Source organism: Chlamydomonas reinhardtii, chromosome 9 (assembly GCF_000002595.2).
Source record: "Chlamydomonas reinhardtii strain CC-503 cw92 mt+ chromosome 9, whole genome shotgun sequence".
NCBI lineage: Eukaryota > Viridiplantae > Chlorophyta > Chlorophyceae > Chlamydomonadales > Chlamydomonadaceae > Chlamydomonas > Chlamydomonas reinhardtii.
In genome coordinates, this window is record NC_057012.1 from 3,219,793 (window position 1) to 3,241,596 (window position 21,804).

General features: G+C 64.8%; 3 protein-coding genes across 3 annotated transcripts; 1 reads left to right on the forward strand and 2 right to left on the reverse strand.

The window, feature by feature from the left end:
* Position 1: 1 nt before the first annotated feature.
* Positions 2-4,197, reverse strand: CHLRE_09g387652v5 (uncharacterized protein). The gene is made up of 11 exons (XM_043065442.1): positions 3,804-4,197; positions 3,621-3,705; positions 3,170-3,411; positions 2,721-2,792; positions 2,512-2,592; positions 2,219-2,324; positions 1,790-1,913; positions 1,479-1,552; positions 1,192-1,326; positions 930-1,058; positions 2-642 (listed from the first exon to the last, which is right to left on the reverse strand). The coding sequence occupies exons 1-11, from the start codon at positions 3,845-3,847 to the stop codon at positions 622-624; spliced, it is 1,113 nt and encodes a 370-aa protein (XP_042921079.1). The 5' UTR covers positions 3,848-4,197; the 3' UTR covers positions 2-621.
* Positions 4,198-4,307: 110 nt separating this feature from the next.
* CHLRE_09g387689v5 (uncharacterized protein) lies at positions 4,308-17,049 on the forward strand. Its single transcript, XM_043065443.1, has 27 exons — positions 4,308-4,804; positions 5,025-5,099; positions 5,258-5,413; positions 5,736-5,915; positions 6,238-6,333; positions 6,483-6,610; positions 6,833-6,979; positions 7,160-7,352; positions 7,553-7,880; positions 8,099-8,273; positions 8,532-8,688; positions 8,934-9,332; positions 9,623-9,744; positions 10,026-10,146; positions 10,447-10,689; positions 10,965-11,123; positions 11,333-11,464; positions 11,830-12,288; positions 12,541-12,879; positions 13,149-13,292; positions 13,604-13,797; positions 14,048-14,234; positions 14,504-14,783; positions 14,941-15,093; positions 15,307-15,410; positions 15,638-16,421; positions 16,596-17,049. Exons 1-26 carry the CDS (start codon positions 4,685-4,687, stop codon positions 15,761-15,763), a joined length of 4,917 nt encoding a protein of 1,638 aa, XP_042921080.1. The 5' UTR covers positions 4,308-4,684; the 3' UTR covers positions 15,764-16,421; positions 16,596-17,049.
* A 3-nt stretch (positions 17,050-17,052) lies between these two features.
* On the reverse strand, positions 17,053-21,767 carry CHLRE_09g387726v5 (uncharacterized protein). Its single transcript, XM_001694988.2, has 11 exons — positions 21,616-21,767; positions 21,429-21,517; positions 20,803-20,898; positions 20,432-20,624; positions 20,047-20,177; positions 19,561-19,776; positions 19,167-19,318; positions 18,881-18,926; positions 18,554-18,643; positions 18,080-18,209; positions 17,053-17,885 (listed from the first exon to the last, which is right to left on the reverse strand). The coding sequence occupies exons 1-11, from the start codon at positions 21,617-21,619 to the stop codon at positions 17,731-17,733; spliced, it is 1,302 nt and encodes a 433-aa protein (XP_001695040.1). The 5' UTR covers positions 21,620-21,767; the 3' UTR covers positions 17,053-17,730.
* Positions 21,768-21,804: the final 37 nt, after the last annotated feature.

Genomic DNA, 21,804 nt, shown 5'->3' on the forward strand with positions numbered 1-21,804 from the left:
CCTCATCAAGATCGCGCCTATCATATGCATCGCACGCAGATAACGCCGCATCCCGCCCCAGGACCGCAGTATGGCTGTGTGCACATTATTTGACATGGTCAGGTTGCGACATGTCGACATGTGAAATGCGACATATAACATTGCGACATACCAAGACTCGCCCACATTTGCATAGCTACGCGTCCTAGAGCCCATTTAAGTAACATCTCCCAGCTTTGCGGCGGTGTATTGCGCTAGCGTAGCCACAAGCTCCTCCCACTGGCCGCACCCTACGCCACGCCACCACCACCGTGGCAACCGTGACACGTTTTGTTGTGTGCCACAGCGTTCCACCCTTACCAGAGGCATATTAAATGCATGCACAATATGTTTGGCGGGTTTGGAGGCGTTTGGGCAGTATGTGCGTTATGTCGCAATGTCGTATGTCGCAATTCCCATGTCCACATGTCGCAACCTGACCATGTCAAATAACTTGCAAGCTGCTATAGCGTCATGCCGCTCCAACTACTACAACGCGGAAACGTGCTGATGTTATGACAACTCGGACTCTCCGAGCACGTTGCGTGCGCCGGCAGCCCCACCCGCGCCCTGCTAGGCCTGCCAGCTGCTGCTGAGCTCCACTCATGTCCAGAACTCCATGGCCTGCATAGGAGTAGCATGGGAGTGGCATGTGAGCCAGGAGCAAAACGCCGTATGGTCAGCAAGGTTAGGCACGTCTAAAACCAGCTCAGCAATAAGAACGGGTACCGCTGGGAATGCCAGCAAGCCGGCTCTCACAGGCTTATATGACTGCATGTCCTGCATCCGCTTTCCCGCCCAGACAATCCCGGCACACTCCGCGGACATTGCTGCAACCAATTCCACTATATTAGGGTTTCTCTTCAGATCTGGGCCCCGGTTCCCAACCGTAGCATCGTGGCCCGACTCACACTCATGTGGTGCTTCGCAAGCTCCTCTCTCCCCTCCTTGTCCATGTAGTCTGCCACCGGCACCCAGGTGGGGTACTTGCGGTCTCCCGCGTCCGGCCCCGTGCGGTACCGCTGCAGCTTTGACATCTCCTGCATTCAATCAACGCCGTCTGCATCAGCTGCGCATGCACGTAGCTTTAACACATACAGCATACTGGATAGGAATAATGGAGTTGGGACGCTTGCGCATGGCAGCACAGTTTCAATCCCTGCACCAACCCACCTGCAGCAATGTCAGCCAGTAGCACATAATCGCCTTGTTGTGCAGGTAGCGTTTGGCCACCGCCTGCGCCGCCGCCGCCATTTCCGACGCCTTGCCGTCGTTCTCCTTCGCCCAGTTGATCGCGTCTGCCGCCTCCTGCAGAGGCGCGAGCCAAAGGCCACGAGCATGCGCACAGGTACAATACAATTGCAACGCTGTACCGGTACGCGCATTCGCACTGAACTGGCAGTCTGCGTGCTTAGTAAGAAGCAAGGACAGGCCGCCCTCAGCCAGCCCACGCCACGCACCTCTGGGGACGTTTTCCAGAAGGGCAGGTAGTGCTCGTGGGGCTTAATGAGGTGGTGGAAGAAGGCGCGGTATCCTGCAGGTCCAGGCGGATGGGCGCATGAACGCATGCTAACGCACACACATGACGCACACAATGAGACACATGCTCACTGTACACATCTGATGGCAGGCATGCGGGGCGGAGCCCAAGTTGCACGCTGCCGTAACCCCCGCCCCCCGCCCCGCCGTGGCCAGCTGGGTGCACGTCATCAGCATTGGCTCCATCCGAGGACACATCCCCCGCCTTCAGGCCCACTGCCTGCGGCCGCACCGCTCTCCTCCTTGAGCACCAGGCTGCCCAGCACCAGCAGCTGCTCCAGGCGCGAGCTGCAGGTCTGGCCGTCCAGGTGCAGCAGCCACTTGTTGGAGGCGTGGTAGGACATGTCGCGCTTGGGCTGGGGGGCGCGGGGGGAGGAAGCGGGGGGAAGTGGGGGCGTGAACGTGTCAGGCAAGCACGACGCAGCCACATGCAGGTTCACGTTCACGTACTGCAGCACGCCAAGCACCACGTACAGTTCGCGCCACAGCCGCTTCCCTCGCCTTCCGCCCCTCGATTACACTCACAAGAGTCGGAACTGGCGACCTCCGTCCACAGCTCCCAGTCCCCAGTCCCCAGCACCCAGCACCCAGCACCCAGCACCCAGCCCTCACTCCGCAGCCTGCAGGCCCCAGTCCGCAACCCGTGTCCCCTCCTCCGCACCTGCTGCGCCACGTCCACCGGCAGCCCGGAGCGGTTGGCGCCCCGCGCCCACTCCCAAATGAAGTGCTTGCGCACGTCACAAAACCACAGGTCCGGACCCGCCGTCCTGTGGCGGTACGCCGTGTGGGGTCAGCAGATAGGCAAGTAAGTTGGAGACGGCGGGGCTGGGCGCTGTCACACACAAGTCGCGGCTCGGTCTACACGCACAAAGGACAGGAATACTCTCAGCGCCGTCAGCGCTTTCAGGAACCCAACCGTGCGCCCTGCACTGCTGCGCTGAATCCTCGACGTACTTGCAAATGTTCTTGCCATTCTTGCCGGAACGGAAGAGCTCTGGCGCCCGCATACTGACGGCACGCTTGTACGGCGAGAACCTGTACGACGGCCATTGGAACACACACGCACACACACACGCACAGGGTGATGCCCTCATCACATCGTTGCATACAGCAGGAGCAGATGCGTGCCACCTTGCAGATGCTTCGTGTCATCCCAACCGCACCTGCCGAACAGCACGGGCTGCTTTTTCTCCCAAGGCCATTCGCTCGTGAAGTCATCCGCGTGCGACAGCAGGCTGTGGCCACACGGGCAATGCGCGGGGGGGGAAGGTTAAGATACCAGCCAAAACTGTACCGAACCCAATGCAAAAAGGCGACTGGGGGATTGTTTTCCAATCATCCTGCAGGCTGTACAACAGCCGCAGTCCCTGCAACCTGCAGCATGCACACCGTTCCGCGCCCGACCACTGTCACTGACATCATCACTCCCACACACCCTCGCATATCACCCAAACACGCATCACAACCAAACACACACACACACACACACCCACACACACACCCACACACACACACACACACACACACACGCGCGCGCACACACACACACACACACACACACACACACACACACACACACACACACAAAACATACACAAAAAAATGCACCCACTTGCTGGTGAAGTTGCGCATGTGGAAGTGCACGTCCGGCACCAGGATGTCGGCGTGGCTGCGGTCGCTCTTGCAGAAGCGCAGCACCGCCGGCAGCCGCTCCGGGTCAGAGCCGTTGGCGTAGTGGTGCAGCAGCGTGGACGGCTCGTCGCCGGTGGTCACGATGAACTCCACGTCCGGGATCTGGTCGCCGAATGTTTTCGAGAGCTGCAGCATGAGTTCTAGATAGCCCGTGATCAGGCGCTGCGCGCAGGGGGGAGTGAAGCGGGGGGCGGGGGGAGTGCGAAGCTGATGGGAAGGGCAAGCACCGTAGTTGGGATGCAGGATGGTGAAGCGCAGGAACCTGAGCGTGGCAGCTAGGCAGGGCAGTGCGTGTTCATGGGCGGGATTGCTGGCACGCCGTGGCCGTGCATGCACAGCGGAAAGCGTTTGGCCCGGCCCGGCAGCCGCACCTTGTGGTGCCCCACCGTGTTGAAGAGCGCAGGCGGCGTGATGAGGTGGGGCGTACCGTCCACGAACGCCACGCCCACGCCCTTGCTATGGTGGCAAGGGAGGAGAGCAACATATGTACGGTTGGAGGTCTCACGGGCCGGATCCATGCAGGTGCCGCCCTTCCCGCTAGTCGCCGCCCTCACCTCCGCAGCGGGTACTTGGTAAACCCGCTCAGCACCCAGTCCATGAGCGACACGGTGAAGCCCGTCTCCTTCCACGGCCGCAGGTCCTGCTCTATCGTCTCATACAACTCTGTGAAGTCTCCCGTTTTGCAATATCGCGCTGCCTCCTTCCCTTCTTTACTACTGCGCAGCCCGCGCAGAAAGCTGTTTCCAACTGTTGCGACTCTACTGAGCGGGCCCGAGTGACGGATGCCGCCATAGTGGTCGCGAGACCTATGCAATGTCCATTGAGTCTTAACAGCGAGCGGCGCAACGAAAAATAGCAGGATCAAGGCGAACCGTGCTCGACAAGTTTTCTTGCGTGCTGCCATGCTTTACAGGCCTTCATGTCTAGTTGTGCATGCAAGGTATACTGTATAACTGGCTATGAGGCAAGCGACACGAGCGCTTGGAAGAAGTTTAGCATGGAACCGATGCGTTCATTCTCAAACCAGCTTTCCTTTGGAAGAGCTTAGTTGAAGCCCAGCTATCTTGCTACTGATTACTATGGACATTTACTGTTGAAGCCTTACACCAGCTTTCAGCTATCCAGCTTCGAAGCCATAGTTCTTGAAAGACAGTGACTCGAAAGCATTATTTACAATCATACGAACAAATCTGAAATTGAAGGAGAGGCTAAGGTGACATAGGACATTGATGCTGGACTCTGCAGTGTGGGCCAGGGCGCAAAGTCCCTGGCCTATCACTTGCATCTAAGTTGACCATTGAGAAGAACCTCGAACGCTTGCGTGACATCAAACCGGCCGTTTTGCGGGTGACATTGTGCGCTTGGGTTGGCGTCTCGCGTCAGCATTTTGGCAGCCGAAAAACTCCAGCGGAACGTTTAAGCGGCCTCAGCAAGTATGGACTGGGAAAAGAAAACCGTGGCGAGGGCGTCGCTGCGGGAGGCCGCGGCAGATGTCTTCAACGACACGAAAACACCAGGGCAGGCGCTGCTCTCAGCCCTGGAGACAGCAGAGACGGTGAGGGTGTGCATCGATGCCGGCGGGGTGACTCGCCATGGCGGTCAGGGGACGTGGGCACTGGGTAGGGGTGCGTGTGAGCGGCGGTAGGGACTGCGGCACACGCCCCTGTGTTTGCATTCGCCGCGCGCTACGAGCGCGCGTGCCAGTATCACCTGCGCCGCTTGGCGGCAAATGGTTCAACGCATCCATCGTGAAAATTAACACGTGTGGCGCACAGATCCGGAAGGACCGGTACGGCAGCACCGTGGCGGCCAAGATGAAAGCCGCGCGCGAGTATCTACCGGCGCTGGAGGTGGGTAAGCAGAGCCGGGCGCAGGGTGGCCGCGGGTTTCGCCGCACGCACCGGCTGTGCCAGGCACGAACACGGGGCCCTCTTAGTTCGCCCTTTTGCGCCGCCGCCGACTCACCTCTCATCGCGCGCCTGGCGGCCACCGCGCCTGCGCACCGCAGGTACGGCACCCGCCCCGCTCCGACACGACCATCTTTGGCAAGCCTGGCGCGGAGGTGGCGTCTCTGCTGCCTGATGGGCGGCCGCGGCCTGGCGGCAAGGTGACGTTGGACAACGTGAAGTCCATGATGGAGGAGCAGATGGAGCGGCACAAGCAGGTGGGGGGGGGGAGAGAGAAGCTAGAGGGGGGGCGGGGGTACCGGGTGGGCGTATGGCGGAGGGAGAGGAGTAGGCGGAGGAAGCGAAGAAGCAAGAGGGAGGCGTAGGCTGGTGCCAAGGGCAGGTGAAGGATTATTGGGGCCCGAGCCCAAGAAGGTGGTCCGGAGTGTGTGGGGGGGGGGGGCAAAGGAGGGGAATGGAAGGAGGGGAAGGAGACCCGGCACCAAGTGCTGGGTGTTTAAAGCGCAGGCGAGAAATTGTTTCCCGCCTCGACATGACCCTCGCACAACGCTCACACCACTCCGCTCCACTCCAATTCAGGCGTTGGACTCGTTTGTGAGCACACGGGACGACGCGCGGGCGGAGCTGGAGGCGGCGGTGGCTGCAGCTGCCGCCGACTTCCAGAGCCAGCTGGCTGCTGACGACGCAGGCATTGCGGAGGACATGGGCGCCCTGGATGATGACAAGGTCATGCGGCTCACGGAGCAGGAGGTGCACCAGGTGGGCACGTGGGAACAGCGGCCGCAAGGGGAGGAGGGGGGAGCGGGCGGGGAGGGGTAGCTCACCCAAGCAAACGAGGTGGGGACAGAGGCCGCAAGAGGAGGGCAGAGCCAGGACTGGGCTGGGGCTGGTGAAGGTGCGCGGCGGCAGGCGGCGGGAAGCGGTGTAGAGGGATCAGGGCAACAGACATGTGGGTTGTTGCCTAGCTGGCTGGTGTGGCGGTCTAGCCCGGGGCGCTGTGGTTGGGGCGCACGGCGACGGCACGGACGGAGTACACAATGGGCCTGCGCTATGTGCCCCTGGTATCTGGATCCGGCCGCAGGTGTGGGACTGCGTGGCTCAGCGTATTCCGCAGCGAGCGCGCTGGATCGAGGAGTGCGCGGCAGCCCTGGAGGCGGCAGAGGAGCACCGGCGAGAGGTGCGCGGGCAGGGATGAAGGGTCGCAGCAAACACCGGACAAAGCAACCGCGAAGTGCTATCCACATTGCTAGCGAAGGGCTGCAAGCTGCGGTCTGCTGAAATCGCAACCCCGCTCCCGCTCCTCGTCACGGCCACGGCGGTCCGCAGACTGTGGAGGCTGCGCTGGTGTCTCTGTGCGCTGACCTCAACGAGGCGGCGGTGGTGAGCGAGGGCGAGGTGGAGCGGCTGGTGGAGAAGGAGGCCATGGCGCTGAACGTGGCCATCCTGGAGAACAGGTGGGCGCGCGTGTGTGAGGGCCTGTGGGACTGTTTGCAACAGTCCCAAGGGCGCGGCTAAGGCTGCTAGTCATCTGCACCCCATGGTAGCAGGGATCCACGCTGGCATGAGAGTTTGGAGTGTGGAAGGGGTGCAGGGAACCCACCCGGGCCGGCGCTTCAGCATTATCAGGTAGCCCGTCTTTCATGGACGCTGGGGCCTCCCTTGGCGGCCACGTGCAGACGCGCGTACGCGGATGTGGTTCACCGGCTGCAAGTTGCGGAGGTGGAGGCGGAGCGGGCTCGGCGGGCGGCCTGGACGGAGGGGTACCGCAAGTGGCGCACACTACGCACACAGCACGCCATCAAGGTGTTTGTGGATCGCATCAGGTGAGGGGGCGAGCAGCTGGGAGCGGGCTGGGCGCGGGGCGTCTGAGAGCATAGAAGGGCATTGCACGGGCAGACGAAGGGGTGGAGGGGCAGCGGTGGAGTGAAGAGCTGATATGGATGGGGTCGTATGATGTTTAGCACCATGGCTGCATGCACAACACCTCACGCCCCATGCAACAGGAGCCCCGAGTTCGCGGAACCGGCGGACCGGCTGGCGGCCTTTGGCAACCTGCGCGACCGTCAGGCGGGGGTGCTGTCGGGGCTGGCGGCGCACTGGGCGCGGGCGGGCGCCGTCACGCCGCCGCACCTGTCCGCCAAGAAGGTGGCGGGCTGGACGGCCGACGCCACCGCACTGGACGCGGCTTGGGCCCGGGTGAGCAGCGGCAGCGGCTGGTGTAAAGCAGTAGGATAGTAGGGCTCCGCACAACCACCGTGTGGACGGGGCGGTGCAAGCACTGCTCTCCGTCCATCCCTGCGCCGCACCCTCACTACACACACCTTCGCCTTCCCCGACCTCTCCTCATCCTCCTCCGATTCCGCGCCTTTCCATCTCTATCTTCCTCTCGCCCACAGGAGCGGCAGCAGATGCTGGCATCCCTGCGCGCCGCCGAGGACGCCCTCGACTCGCGCGCCGCCGCGCTGCTGGCGGCCCTGCGCGAGGAGGTGGGCGAGTACCAGGGCTACCGCCCTGAGGAGCTCGACGCACTGGTTGCGGGCAGCGCCGGCGAGGCGGTGGCGGCGCGCCGGGCGGCGGCCCTGGAGGTGCTGGCGGCGGCGGAGGCGTTTCTGGACGAGCAGGCGGCGGGCTGGGCGGCGGTCAGCGTGGCGCTGTCAGCGTGGCTGAACCGGCTGTGCGCCATGTTTGACGAGCACCGCAAGCTCACGGGCGCAGACGAGTCGGGTGAGGACTGGGGAGGCGGTGGCTGCAGGAGGGGAGGGCGGGTCGGCTGGCTGCGGTTTGGTGGGGACAGAGCTTTCCATGCCCAATACAAACATTGGGGGGGAGGTTGGAGTGGCGCTGCGATGTGGATGCAGGCGGCGCTGCACAGTACTGTACAGCACCACAGTGAGCTGCGTGCTCCTGACGACCCGGCTCGCCTTGTCGGCCCCGCCCTGCAGAGGTGCGCGGTGGTCTCAAGGCGGCGCGGGAGGCCTTCAACGCGGCGGACGCGGAGCGCGAGGCGGCGCTGGACGCGGCGGTGGCGGCGGTGACGCGAGGCAGCGGCGAGGCGGCTCTGGACGCGCGGGTGGCGGAGGCGCTGAAGCGGCTGGACGACATTGAGGAGGGCTACAGGTGGGGGGTGCGTGCGTCACGGGGCCTCAGCGTGGGTAGTGTTCTTGAGGTGGGGGGTTGCGGGTCCAGGTGTTTGTGCTTGGGCTGGGTCATTGGGGGTCGCGTATGTCGCTCAAGGCATAGGGATCCCATCCAGCGACGCCTTTTCACGTGTCGTTTCACCAACACCGCATCCGCCAACACCACCGTCACAACCACAACTACCACCACCACCGCAACCACCGTCACAACCGCCACCGTCACAACCACCCGCCTCAGGGGCTTCCACCGCGACATGACGGCCCTGGCCCGCGCCTACCCCGCCCGGGTGCGCGGCGCCAATGACACCTACCACGTCTCCCTCTGCGACCAGCTGGGCTGCAAGGCGCAGACCGGCGCCGCCGGCTGGCCCGCGCTCAACGGCGGCGGCAAGAAGGTGAGAGCTGGCTACCGCGCGCCGCGAAGCAGCCGGCCGCCAGCCTCGGGCCACTTGGCTTGGAGCTTCTACTGCCGTGCTAAACAGCCCTCTGGATTCAGCCGGGACTGTCTGTAGCCCAGAATGCCGGATCTGCCTCATACTGCACTGCCGCCGAGTACCAAGGCCCCGGTACCTGATTAACCCGCTCCTTCCCCGCCCCTGCCGCCGCCTCCTGCCCTCCTCCTGCTGCCCGCCGCCCGCAGCAGGTGCTGGGCAACATCAAGCTGCCCGACGGCCGCTCCTTCGCCCTGGTGACCGACATGCTGCAGCACCTGCTTCATCCCGAGGACGAGGAGAAGAAGGCCAAGGAGGCTCAGGCGGCAGAGGAGGCCGCGGCAGCAGCGGCCGCCGCGGCGGCGGCTGCGGCGGCGGCGCCGCCCGCGCCCGCGTCAGGGCGGGCGGCGACGCCTCCCAAGAGCGCGAAGAAGGGCGCAGCTGCGCCGCCGCCCGAGCCGCCGCCGCCGCCCCCGCCGCCTCCGGAGCCGGAGCCGACGCCGACGCCTCCTCCTGCGGAGAGCCCGCTCAGCAATGCGGGCACGCCGCTGTGCCGGAGCATCGCCCTGCCTGAGGACATCCTGAGGCGGACCATCGAGTCCATCCAGGTGCGTAGTATGCAATCATCTGTTGCGATCCCGTATGCTTGCTCTTACTGCATTCAGCTTGTGCGCAACAACCCTCGCCCCAACGCTTCCCTTCTGCCGTGCCGAGCTATGCCTGCGACCCCATCCTCACACGCTTTCTATCCCTCCTCTCCCTGATCCCGCCCCCGCCCTCCCGTGTCAGCACCATGCCTATCCCCGCTCCCCTCTCCCTCCGCCTATACCTGGCTACGGCTTCACTTCGTAAATAATCATGAATGTAACCCCCACCCGCCCGCCCGCCCCCCCTGCAGTCCGGCCTGCTGTCCGATATGATGACGTTCTGCCAGCGCTCGCTGGAGGCGGCGGAGGACTGGTCGGCGGAGCGCGAGGTGGCGTTGACGGAGGAGCTGGACAGCTGGCTGAGGCACCACAGGTGGGGCCAGTGGGCAGCACTGTGTGGGTGTGGTGGGAGGGGCCATGTGTGAGGGAGCTGCTGTGGTGGGGATGCGCAAGAATAGAGGGCCGACATTGTCGTGTGGGGGTTACGGAGTGCGGCGGTGGCGGTTGCATGCATACCTGGGACCAGGGCGGCAGTCTACGCCGCGTAGGTTGCGCCCAGCTTGCGGTCTGCAACCCTTCTCCTGTGCGGTGCTCGCTAGCCCAGCCCCATCCGTTCACCGCCTGACACACAAACACGCTCGCCCACACCTACAGGCCCCGTGCCGGCCGCATCGAGGAGGAGGTGCGCATGGCTCGCAGTGTGGAGCTGGTGGCGCAGCGGCGGCGCGTGGAGCTGCACCTCAAGGCGCAGAGCACAGCGGTCAAGGCGCAGGCGGTGAGCAGACGGGGGCCGGGGAGGCCGAGGGGACAAACGTTTCCGCCGTTCACAGTAAGGAACAGGAGGCGCTTTCACGCGGGGGGCGGGGCGGGGGCACGCGAGCGCAGCGGATCGGCGCTGGTGCTGCAGGACTGGGGTGCTGGACACAGGGTGCAGAATGCTAACAAGATACCGCTCGGGGCCCCAGCGAATGGCGCGGTCACACAGAGTGGCTGTGGCTCATGCACACAAAGCTCCGTGCCACCGTGTGCCTCCGATGCAAGACTGCATCTCCTGACCTCTGGCCTGCCCGCACAGGCGGCGTTTGAGGAGGGCCTTCGCGCGCTGGAGTCGGAAGCGCGCAAGGGCGTCAGCCGCCTGCGCGCCACGGAGGGCTTCCTGGGCCAGTGCCTCAGCAGCAAGGCCATCGCCATCCGGCAGCGCGAGGCGGAGGCTCTGCGTGTGCGGCTGGACAAGGAGCTGGCGGCCAGGGTGGCGGAGCTGGGCGAGAAGACGCACGCCGCCATTGCACGCATCACGGATGCCAACCGGAAGTTCGAGGTGGGCCAGCGCGCGCAGTACTGGTTTGTTTAAAGAGCACAAGGAAACATTGCGCAAAGACAGTGTATGCGATGTGCTGGTGTGTGTATGCGGCTGCGCCGTGGGCCTGCATGTCTTACGTTGTGGGACGCGGCTGGGGCTGGGAAAGGCGCGGTTGCCGGAACCTGGCACATAGATCCCCGCAGTACACCCCGACAAACGAGCGGAACCTCCGGTTTGCCTTTCCAGCACGCACCCACTCACGCGCATTCCCGCCCAAACTCGCATGCCCGCAGTCTGACGAGCTCAAGACATTCGAGTCGGGCGGCAAGTACGCGGACGAGAACGCCGCCGCCTACAAACGCAGCCTGGCCGCCATTGACGCGCACCTGGAGCGGGCGTGGTCGGAGCAGCGGGGCCGCCTGGAGGCCAGCCGGGCGGCGCTGGCCGGAGAGGTGAGCGAGGCGGGCAGCGGGGCTGCGCGGCAGAGGGGCAGGCGCGACTGCTACGCTTTGTCGGATTCCTGTCTTGCCGCCGGACCTTTCTGCATGTAAACACACCACGCCCCCGAGACACCACACACACACCGAAACAACCCCATCGCTACCGCCGCCACCGCTGATACTGCTACTGCTACTGCTGCTGCTACTGCCACGCGGCTCAGGCCGACTCCTCGCTGTCCGAGGTGGTGGGTCTGGTGCCGAGCCACCTGGAGGACATGGGTCTGCTGGAGAAGATGGACAGCCTGGTGGAGGGCGCGCGGCGCAAGGCGGCGGGCGAGCTGGACAGGAACAAGGTGAGGAGGAGGCGGAGGAGCAGGAGGTGGTGGGGGGGAGGAAGAGGATGGGAGGAGGAGGAGGGGAGGATGCGAGGAGGAGGAGGAGGAGGAGGAGAGGAGGAGGTGGGGGGAGGAGGAGGAGGAGGAGGAGAGGAGGAGAAAGGGAAAGGGGCAGCAGGGGATTGGTGGTGAGGGAGATAAGCAAGAGGTGGCCTCGTGGCAGGCTTGAGTGGTTGTGAGGGTCTGGGTGAGAGAGCACTGCCTCTGCTGCCCCGCCAAGCTGCTGCGGCCTACCTAGCAGCATGTGCCAATGCGACTACCTATTCCCAGTAGCTAGGCTCCCACACACAATCATAATGGCGCCCTCTTCACGCCACCCTCAGGCCGCGGCCGCCGCCATCACCGCCCAACTGGACCAGCTGGATGCGCTGCTGGATGGACGCAAGGCCGCCGCCGCGCCGCCGCGCCGCCGCCGCGTCTCCGGCTCCGGCCCCGCCCCGGGCGCCGACGGCCGCCGGCCTGACTCCCCAGGAGCCGCATCCGTCGCCAGCAGCGCGCGACCTGGCTCCGTGGGCGGCGGGCCTCCCGGCCGCTCGCCGGGCTCTTCAGCCTCCATGGCCGGCCCAGCCGGCATGCGTAGCTCGCCCTCCGCGGCCAGCATGCAGCGCGGCAGCCCCGGGACCGCCAACGGCGGCGGCGGCGGCTCGCCGCCGGGGCGGCGTGGCGACGGCAGCGGCGGGAAGCCGGCGCCAGCGGAGGTGCCGGCGGCGCCGCTGGAGCGGTGTCGCGCGATCCTGGAATGTGCGGACTCGCTTCGGAAGGCGCTGCTGCGACAGGCCAAGGTGCGTTTGCGTCATTGATCAGCTGTTGGGCGTCGTCTGGGCGTTGTGTTGCCTGCGGAGTCCCTGGGCGCCTGGGCTTGCGTTGCACGTGGGTTGCGCGGTGGTTGCCGTAAGCGGTGCGATTACACAAACGAATGTGCAGACTGTGTATCAGAACGGGGACCGTGCGTGCTTGACCAGTACAGCTGGTAACCTGCACACGTCCCTTCATTTGCCGCCGTGTCGTGTGGTGTCGTGTCGTGTTGTGCACAGGTCCTGGACTTCCTGCAGTCCAGCGGCCTGGTGGCGCCGCCAGTGGACCTGCGAGTGGACGCCGCTGGCGTGGATCCGCCGCCGCCGCCGCTGGGTTCGCCAGAGGCGCTCGCAACCATGGGCGGCGGCGCCGCCGGCGGCAGCCCCGGCGGCCGGCCCGGCAGTACCCTGGCGGGCGCCAAGCGGCCCACCACGCCCAGCAACGGCAAACCAGGGGCGGCGGCCGGCGCGGGGGCGGCGGAGGCCCCGCCGGTGAAGCTGGCGACGGACGTGGAGGCGGTGATTGACGCGTGCAAGAAGGAGACGGAGGCGGTGGCCAAGACCTACTATGCCGCAAAGGTGCGAGCGGCGTGCGCGTGAGAGCCGTGGGGCGACGAGGTGCCGAGTATAGGGGCGCAGTCGGGCAGGCCGGCTCGGACGGCTTCTAGAAGCCCCGGCCACGCGTATGCCATGAGACGTTGCGCATCACCACCCGGGGCGCTGCTTCCCGCCATCGCATGAGACTGCACTAAACTCGTGACGATGTGTCATATGCCATTGTCCTTTGTCTGCATTCCAACCAACCCATCACCACTCCTGCCGCCTCTCCCCTCCCCCGCCCCCCCCAGGACAAGGCTCGGCCCATCCGCTACCCGGCGCGCATACCGGCCGCTGTGGAGGAGCTGCTGCGCGGCACGGACGCCGTGCTGGAGGGGCTGCGGCAGCAGACACTGAGCTACGTCACGGAGGCGGTCAAGGAGCTGCGCACTCAGGTGCGCTGGTGTGTGGGGGGTTGGAGGGGGGATTTGGAGGGCTGGAGGGGAGAATAGAGCAGGACAGCGCGCGAGGGGTGCGAGAGACCGCAACATACACTTAAAAGAGACCCCGCGAGGGTAGCCCACCCCAGCCTGGCGAGGTACGCCGCGCAAGGCGAGAGCCTGCTGCTGCCCTCGGCACTAACACGCGCGAGCCCCTGCCACCATCCAACACTCCCGTATCCTCCCGCATCCTCCCACATCCTCCCGCATCCTCCCTCATCCTCCCTCTGCTCCATCACCTCCTTCATGTCCTCCTCCACGCGCAGGTGATCCGCAGCTACCGCTCTCTGGAGCGGCTGCCCGCGGTGGCTCTGGCGCTGCTGTGCGAGCACGAGGTGGGGCTGCTGGCGGCGGCGCACGCGGGCCTGGTGGGCGAGCTGGAGGGGCGGCGCGGCGCGCTGCTCAAGCTGGTGGAGGTGCACCGGGGCAGCTTGCACCCGGGCATGATGATGCCGGCACGGTGAGGGGGCAGGGCGGGAGGGATGGGTTGGGTGGAGGTGGGTCGGGTGGAGGTTATGCGAACCTGAGTGGGGCGGGGTGGGGTGGGACTATGGCGGGCGGACAGAGCGCCTGGCAGCGGCCTGGTTCCTCAGTGCGGTGCTCGTCACGATGACTCGGTCCCAAGCAACGTCCCCACACCTTCCGGCTCCATCTCCTCCGTGCCCTTATCGCCGCCGCCCCCCCCCCCTTCCACCCCCTCGCCCCGCCAGGCGCCCGGAGCTGGCGGCGGTCAAGTCGTCCGAGTCCGACCGCGCCGCCGCGCACGCCGCGCTGCTGTCCACCTACGGCGGCCAGGTGCTGGACATGGCGCGGCGGCAGGCGCCGGCGCTGCAGGGCCGCCTGCTGCGGCTGAGCAGTCAGCTGGCGGCGCTGCTGGACACCTTCCTCATGCCGCAGGTGGGCGGAGGCGCGGGTGGAGACTGGGTGGGGTGGGGGGGAGTGGGGAGGGATGGGTCGGGGTGGGAAGGGAGAAGGGTGGGGTGGAGTGGGGCAGTTTATTCAACTCGCATGGGGTGGGGTTGGATGGGCAGGGGCGCTTGTGGATGCTGGGGCTAGGGGAAGGAGGCATGGCAGGCCACGCATGCGCGGGCAGCAGCCCCTATTTACCGCGCTCCCTCCCGGACGCTCCCTTACTCGCAAATTTCGGATTCTCATGCCCACTGCAGGACCTGCCACCACCTGGTGAGAGCGACTCGTGGGTGTACGACCTCCCACACAAGGACACCAAGCAGCTGCTGCGGCTGGCGCTGGCTCAGGCCGAGGCCGAGGTGGAGGCGCCGCCGCCGGTGGACGCAAAGGGCGGCAAGCCCGGCGCAGCCGCGGGCGCGAAGCCTGCGGCCGGCGCGGCGGGTGCCAAGGCCGGGGCGGCGGCCGGCGGCAAGGGCAAGGACGCGGCGCCAGTGCCTGACCGGCCTTACTCTCCCGGGGAGTGGGCGTTGCCTGCAGGTGAGGAGGAGCAGGGATCAGCGGGTCGCAGCGTCCTCTTGTTGCAGGGAACGTAACGTGCCAAACAGAGTCCCGGTACGTGCGCACGCAACTACGTGTTCAACAGCAACTCTTTGTTCTCACACTGTGGTTACCGTATGTGTGACTGCGCGCTCAGGCAACTTTGACCTGGTCAGCCTTGGCTGGCTGGACGAGGAGGGGAAGCCGCCGCACGGCCTGCCGCAGCCGCAGCAGGTGGAGGCGGCGGCGCCCACCAAGGCCTCCAAGCCGGCGCCGGCGGGCAAGCGGCCAGCATCAGCCAAGCCCGAGGGTGAGTGCGCCGTCACAGCCTCTTATGCGGGAGCTAGGGTGCGTGCAAGCCGCCCCGAGCGGGCTGCGCCTTCAGGGTATGAGTCGATTTGCAGTTGCTTTCTTGCTGGTTGTCGCCTAGCCACCTAGTGTGTGCATGTGTATGGGACGCTTGCTGACTGAGGAAGCGATATGGACCCGCCACACCCGCCATACCCGCCACTCTCTCTTGCAGGCGCCCCAGGCCGCACGCCCCTGGTGCCGGTGCCGGCGCCGCTGGTGGCGCTGGACACGCCCTGCCACCGCTGCGTCGTGCGAGCCTACCGGTCCGCTGTGCAGGTGCGGTGGGAGGGTGAGGTGGGGCAGCGGCCGTGCAGCGGGGCGCCGGTGCCCTTCCTTGAGAGCAGGCGGACCTGCGATGTGGCTGCTCGGATGTTACTGGTTGAGCTTCGGACTGCAACCTGTTTGCACCTTTGTATCGTTCTGGCCTGACAAGATATCGTACTCCCAAGATTGCCAACTTGCAATCTTCATCCCTATCTATTTCCTACCTACCCCGTACGCAGCGCCTGGAGGAGTCGCTGCGTTCCGCCATGTCGGGCCACCGGCTGCGTCTGTCGAGCTGGGCCAAGGATGAGGAACTGTGGGGGCGGACCTGGGCGCAGCTGGTGGGGAGGCTGGAGGGGCTGTGAAGCGGCGGGGGGCGGAGGAGGTGCAGACAGTAGGGGGCGGAGGAGGCAGAGACGGAGGTATGCCAAGGACGACATTGGTGCGCTGTTTGTCAGCAGATGAGGAGGCACAGGTTGGGGGATTGCAATGAGGATGTCATTGCGGCATCTGTCACAGGCAATGTGCAGGCATGCAAGGGGGAAGGGGTACCTGCAACAATGCTCGCTGTGCTGTGGCGTGGGCGGTGGTGTGAGAATGGTTTATAGATCGGCCTGGCTTCGGCCAGGGGCCTGTTAGCAGTCCTGAGCAGTCAACAGGCGTGTGCGGCGAGCGTTATTACGACAGAGTGCGCTGCGACAAGCGCACTTCAACACTCTCATGCTTGTCATGCTGCGACGAGTGACAAGAAGCGGCGGACGTGTAAACACAAGGGGATTCGTGCGTCGGTTGGCGATGGCTGCTGCCCGATGGAGACGTGTACCGGCATGTCAAGTGAAGCGCGAACGGCCTTGCGTGTGCCCCTCCTGTAAATTTACTTACCGTAAGCTACAAGCAGTATATATACATGTATTGCTGCTGTCGTTTCTAACTGCTGGCCATCGGAAGCATGCATTAGCGAGCGAGCTCGTGTTTGCGGAGCGCCAGCCTGCGTAAGCACATTATGCGGTCAGTAGCACACAGGTGAGCTCAATGGTGGCAGGTGCCCGCCCAGCCGTTGCAAGTCCTGCGGGCGCGCGTCCAGTCTTGCATCCAGTGCAGTCGTGTGGGTGCGTGGCAGACTGTGACCTTGGGGACCCCTGCGCCGAAACCAGTTGAGCTTGTTACTTGTCCCATTCTTCGGGCTGCCCGACACAGGCTGCTGGGATGGCGGTCATCAGAAGCCTTTGACAAGGCGGAAGAGGTCATGGCCAAGTCCTGCGTGTTGGTGCTGGCGGCGGCAGCGGCCTTGTGCTCGAGTGCGCTTGTGTCCATGGTGTGGCCGGCGGCACGCACGGCCGCGGATGTCGCAGGCCGCATCGCAACAGTAATGATGCTGATGGGGTTTGCGGGCTTGGGGGTGGGGGCGTGCCTGCGTCCGCCCAGGCCACAGCATGGAATGGTGGGGCCCGCCCAGGAGCCGGCCGTCATAGCTGCGGGGGTTGTGTCGCCGAAGCTGTGAGGGACTTGAATGTGCGGTGGCGGAGCGGGTTGGTGCGGCAATGCCCTTGGTCTGCTGTGCGGTGGTGGCCGTGCTGCTGAGTAACAACACGCGATGGTGCTGCTGGGACGCTGTTTGGCAGTGCGATTTACGCTCCACCAAGGGTGGGGGAGGTGTACAAGGACAGGTTGCATATTGTAGGCGCTGGGGAAGCAAGGGCACCACCTGCAATGCGCCAAGCGCGACTGCACATGACCACGTGTCATTCCATTTACGTACGCCATACTCGGAAGCCAATGGTACTCCCGAGAGAAAGAAAGGGATGAAAATGTCCCGGCATCATCAACGTCACAGCACGAAGAACTGGACACATACCACCACCAGGCAAGACCACCACGCCACAAAAAGGGTTTGCCCGCTGACAAACTAACACCTGACTGGACTGGACTGCGCAGTACGGTCCTTGAACAATGAGTTGACAACCTGAATGTGTTAGGGCGGACAGCGATTACTGCAAGGCACGGCGTGACAAGCTTCGACTCACAGCTCTTCATCCCGTGCGCGTACCACCATATGTATGGACTGTACAGCGCCGGCAGCCTAGCTGGACAGCAACCCCACGGGGCCACGGCGGGCTGCTTCATTTAACCTGTAGCCGTAGGCCGCAGCACGTGCCTCCCGACCCGCCCTCCCGGTCCCGCCAGCCTTGCCCCTCGCTCCGGTCCTCCTCCCGCCACCTTCCTCTGCCCACAGCCCGTAGGTGCCGCCTCGTAATGGCATCCACCCGGCCCCATCATCCACCCCTTCACAGCACCACGGCGCTGAAGCCCCAGCCGCCTAGCAGCCGCGTGTCTAGGCGCTGCCGCCGTTTGTGACCACGTCCGCAATGGCCTCGGCCAGGTAGGGGCAGGAGGCCGCCGACAGGCCGGCCATGGAGATACGGCCGTCCATGGTCAGGTGGATGTGCCACTTGCGGGTCAGCACCTCGCACTGAGCCTTGCTCAGGCCTGCGGGGGCGGCCGGGCGGGCGGGGTGAGGGGTGGGGGCGAGAGGCGAGGGGCCGGGGGCGTAGGGGCGGAGTGTTTCAAGCAGTACCGGCACAGCAGCATCTGAGGCCTGCACACACAATTTCACATACACATTGACCCATATCGTAGTCACACACACACACACATACACGCGTTTGACGCCCTGCGCTCACCCGTGTAGCTGAACATGCCAATCTGCTTGAGCACGAAGCTCCAGTCGCCGGGCAGCTGCCGCGCCACCAGCTGGCCGTACAGCGCCTGGCGCATGGCCTTGATGCGGTGGGCCATGCCCGCCAGCTCCTCCTGCAGGAGGGGGGGGGCGGTTCCATGCATGATTAGTGAAGGCGAGAAGATCTTGACAGGGGAAAGGGCGGGTGAGCAGGGAAGAGTTTGTGGGAAAGTGTGTGTAGGCGGGGTGGGTGGGATGTCCGGATATCGTTCGGTGGCTGCTAGGGTGTAATGGCGTTCGGCGGGTGCAATGCTGGGCGGCAGGGCGCAGGTACCGAAGCACCGTAGGCCGTCAAAGAGCACTCCAGGCACCGAGCAAGGGAGATGCTGGGGCCGCGACCTGGCGCGCCTCGAATCCTTGTTGGCAAAGCTGTCGCACGCCAAGCCGCCCGGCAATGCACGCGCACGCGGCCACGCACCTTCCACAGGGCGTTAAGGCGCGGGTCGGCCATGACGCGGGCGGCGATGGCGGCGCCGTGCATGGGCGGGTTGGAGTACATGGGGCGAATCTGTGGCCGGGTGGCGGCACGGGGCAGGGGTCCGCGGAGGGGAGTGCGCGTTCATGTGTCATTCCGGAGACAGGCAAGCCACGCACCACGTGTACTGTGCGCAGGTGCCCACCCATTCATGCAGTCATCACAAACACACACAGACACAAACACACACACACACACACACACACACACACGCCAGCATGTTCCGTTCTCCTTGTGCTCCCGGTACCCGCACACACCCCGCCCACCCACCACCAGCTTCAGCTGCGACTCCACGCGGCCGGCCACCTCCTTGCTCCTGCGCACACACGTGTGGGAGAGAGCAACAAGTGAGAGACACACATACAAGCACACACCCACCCATCCTGCATTCAGGCAGGAAGCGCCAGCGCGCAGCCTTACGCAATCGTGCCTCCCTCCCTTTCCACCCCCTTGCACCCAAACCCAGTCAATGATCCACCACACTAAGTCCCCCCTCCTCTCCCCACCCTCCTCTTACCCGCCCCCCACCTCCCGCCTCCCCCGCCCCGGCACGCACTTGCACACGACGCTGAGCGCCCCCGCGCGCTCGCCATAGAGCCCCATGTTCTTGGCGAACGACTGCGCCAACACCATCTCCTGCGGCCCCGGCGCGCTGGCAAACAGCCGCACACTGGCGGCGTCCGCGTCCAGGTCGCCGCTTGCGAAGCCCTGCGTATGCGTGCATGCATGCATGCGTGTGTGTGTACATGTTCCATGTCTACAAACGCGCCTTATGAGCAGCAGAAAGGAGTATGAGCAGCAGAGGAGTATGAGCAGCAGAAAGGAGTATGAGCAGCAGAAAGGAGTATGCAAACGCCCCCCATATGGGCTCTCCTATACCGCAGCCCCCCTCCTCGCCCCTCCACCTCCCCGCCCTCTCAACTCTCCCGCCCCCTCCACCCAGGCCCCACCTGGTATGCGCTGTCAAAGAAGGGCAGCAGCTTCCTCTCCTGCGTCAGCGCCAGGAGCTGCCGCCACTGCTCCGGGCTGGGGTCGACGCCGGTGGGGTTGTGCGCGCAGGCGTGCAGCAGCAGCACGGCCCCGGGCGGCGCCGCAGACAGGTCGGCGCACATGCCCGCGAAGTCCAGGCCACGCGTCTTGGCGTCAAAGTAGCGGTACTCTCGCACCTGAAGGGAAGGGGGGCGCGGAGCGCGGCAGGAAGGAGGCAGGGGAGACAGGGGGTGTTGGGTGCATGCAGGGCGCGGTGCGGGACGGCACAGGTTTGGGTGTCTGTGGCCGTGTTCTGCAGGACAGCCGCAAGTAGGAGGTTGCCAAGGCCACTGCTTGGTGACGTGTGTAGCTGCAAGCTCCGGAGCCGCGCGACAACTCTGCGCACCCAGCCCGGCCAGTCACGAACACACGCCACACACCTACCCAGCCAGCCCCACCCACCCTACCTGCATGCCGGCCCTGCCGAAGATGGTCTTGTGGTTGCCCCAGGTGGGGTTGGGCAGGTACACGACACGCGGCTGGCCGGGCGGCAGGTGCTGAGCCAGGAACTCGGCACCCACACGCAGCGCGCCCGTGCCTGGCAGGGGTGCGAGTGTGTGTGTGTGTTAAAGAGCACAAGGAAAACATTACGCGTAGGACAGTGTATGCGATGCAGATGTGTGTGTTAAAAAACGAAACGAAAGCCCGTGTGTGTGTGTGTGCGTGTGTGGCTGTGGCTGTGTGTGGTGGTTTGGAGGGAGCAAAGGGGCAGGCGGAGCACTGTGAGGGCAACGAAGACGCTAAGACCGTAACTGTAATTAGTTGATGCATCCCTGCCACCCACCCACCCACCCGACAGCGCCTGCACGGTGGCCACGCGGCCGTCCCTGATGGCGGGGTGGCTGGGGCCCAGCGCCAGCTCCCGCGACAGCCGATTGAACTCGGGCAGGCCGGCAATGGGCAGGTACTCCTTGTTGGCGGCGGGGTCGGCAGCCAGAGCCGCCTCAGCCTCGCGCACGGCACGCAGCACGTAGGGCTTGCCCTCCTGTAAGGGGAAGAGATTTGGATGTGGTGAGGCTCAGTCGCCCTGATGATGCGGCGGCTTCCATGGCGCCCGGCCCCCGCTCCCAAACGTTTGCACACGCACACACATGCACGCGCACGTGGCCACATGGCTATAAACTACCCATGTGACCCCCTACCACGCACGCACTGGGCCCCACCTCGGTGCGGTAGGCTCCCACGCCCAGGTTGAGTTTGCGTGGGTCGGTATCCGCGCGGTACGAATCATTCACGCCGATGATGGGGTCCGGCGGGGCCTGCGGAGGAGAGAGGCGAGGGACAGGCGCGCGCGTGTGGGGGTGTTGGCGGACGTGCGGCGTAAGGAGGAGCGAGGATGATGTGGAGCTGGCACTGGGAGTCACGAGGGACTGCTAGGGCGCTGTGGGTGATGGCGGGCAAGGCTCAAGGCACAGCTGTCCACGGTTACACGTGTCGTGTGGGGTAGGGCTCAGGGCTCACAAGGCCCTTGCGGCGCCGCACAAACACACAATCGCCGCAGTTTAGAATGTGTAGGGGCATCGTGATGGAAGTACCGCGGCGTCGCGAGGTGTCCCGGGCGCGCGCGGATGACTCGGCGCTTGCCGCGTCAACATGTCAACATAACCGAAAGCGGAGTGACGCGCGTTGCCACGCAGACGAGCGACCGTGCCTCGAAAGCAATATAGCTTGTCGGCGTTTGTCTCGCGCTCCATACACGTGAACAGCTACTCGTTGCCTGCCTGGGAACCGTCGCAAACCCTGAAGCCTCCGTGACTTCCTTTCCATGTCGCTCTCCCGTCCCTCTTGCCTGCTGAACGTGCTCCCAAGTGCTGCCACCAGGGCCGCCGGCACAGAGCTGGCGCGCCAGTACAGCGAGGCGGGCATTCGGACTGTCGCCTGCAATTGCGACAAGCCCAGGCAAACTTCTGAGCATACTACAGCAGTGCAGCTTGCTAAATTGCTTAATCTCACTCATAGTCAATGCTGACACTTACACATAATGTCCTTTGGAGAGGAACGAAGCGAGGTGTTGCAAAAGGTGTCGGCGTTCGCGAGAAGAGGTTCTGCTGCAAGCGTAACAAAGACTGAAGTTTATACGTGCAACTGAGTCTGCAAACTGCTCATTCGGGGATGCGGCAGGGGATGTAGCCGGGCCAGAGAGGCCATTGCGCGCGATGGGCCGG

Excerpts from the sequence above, each read along its gene's own strand:
- CHLRE_09g387652v5 (XM_043065442.1), bottom strand. The coding sequence starts at position 3,847 with ATGGACTGGGTGCTGAGCGGGTTTACCAAGTACCCGCTGCGGAG. Across the intron at positions 2,793-3,169 it reads ATGCGCAACTTCACCAGCAA|CCTGCTGTCGCACGCGGATG; the intron begins GTGGGTGCATTT and ends GTGTGGCCACAG. Across the intron at positions 1,327-1,478 it reads TCTGGAAAACGTCCCCAGAG|GAGGCGGCAGACGCGATCAA; the intron begins GTGCGTGGCGTG and ends GCGCCTCTGCAG.
- CHLRE_09g387689v5 (XM_043065443.1), top strand. The coding sequence starts at position 4,685 with ATGGACTGGGAAAAGAAAACCGTGGCGAGGGCGTCGCTGCGGGAGGCC. Across the intron at positions 12,880-13,148 it reads AGACCTACTATGCCGCAAAG|GACAAGGCTCGGCCCATCCG; the intron begins GTGCGAGCGGCG and ends CGCCCCCCCCAG. Across the intron at positions 15,094-15,306 it reads AGCATCAGCCAAGCCCGAGG|GCGCCCCAGGCCGCACGCCC; the intron begins GTGAGTGCGCCG and ends TCTCTCTTGCAG.
- CHLRE_09g387726v5 (XM_001694988.2), bottom strand. Across the intron at positions 20,899-21,428 it reads CTTGGGAGCACGTTCAGCAG|GCCCCGCCGGACCCCATCAT; the intron begins GCAAGAGGGACG and ends TCTCCTCCGCAG. Across the intron at positions 18,927-19,166 it reads GCGCTCAGCGTCGTGTGCAA|GAGCAAGGAGGTGGCCGGCC; the intron begins GTGCGTGCCGGG and ends GTGTGTGCGCAG.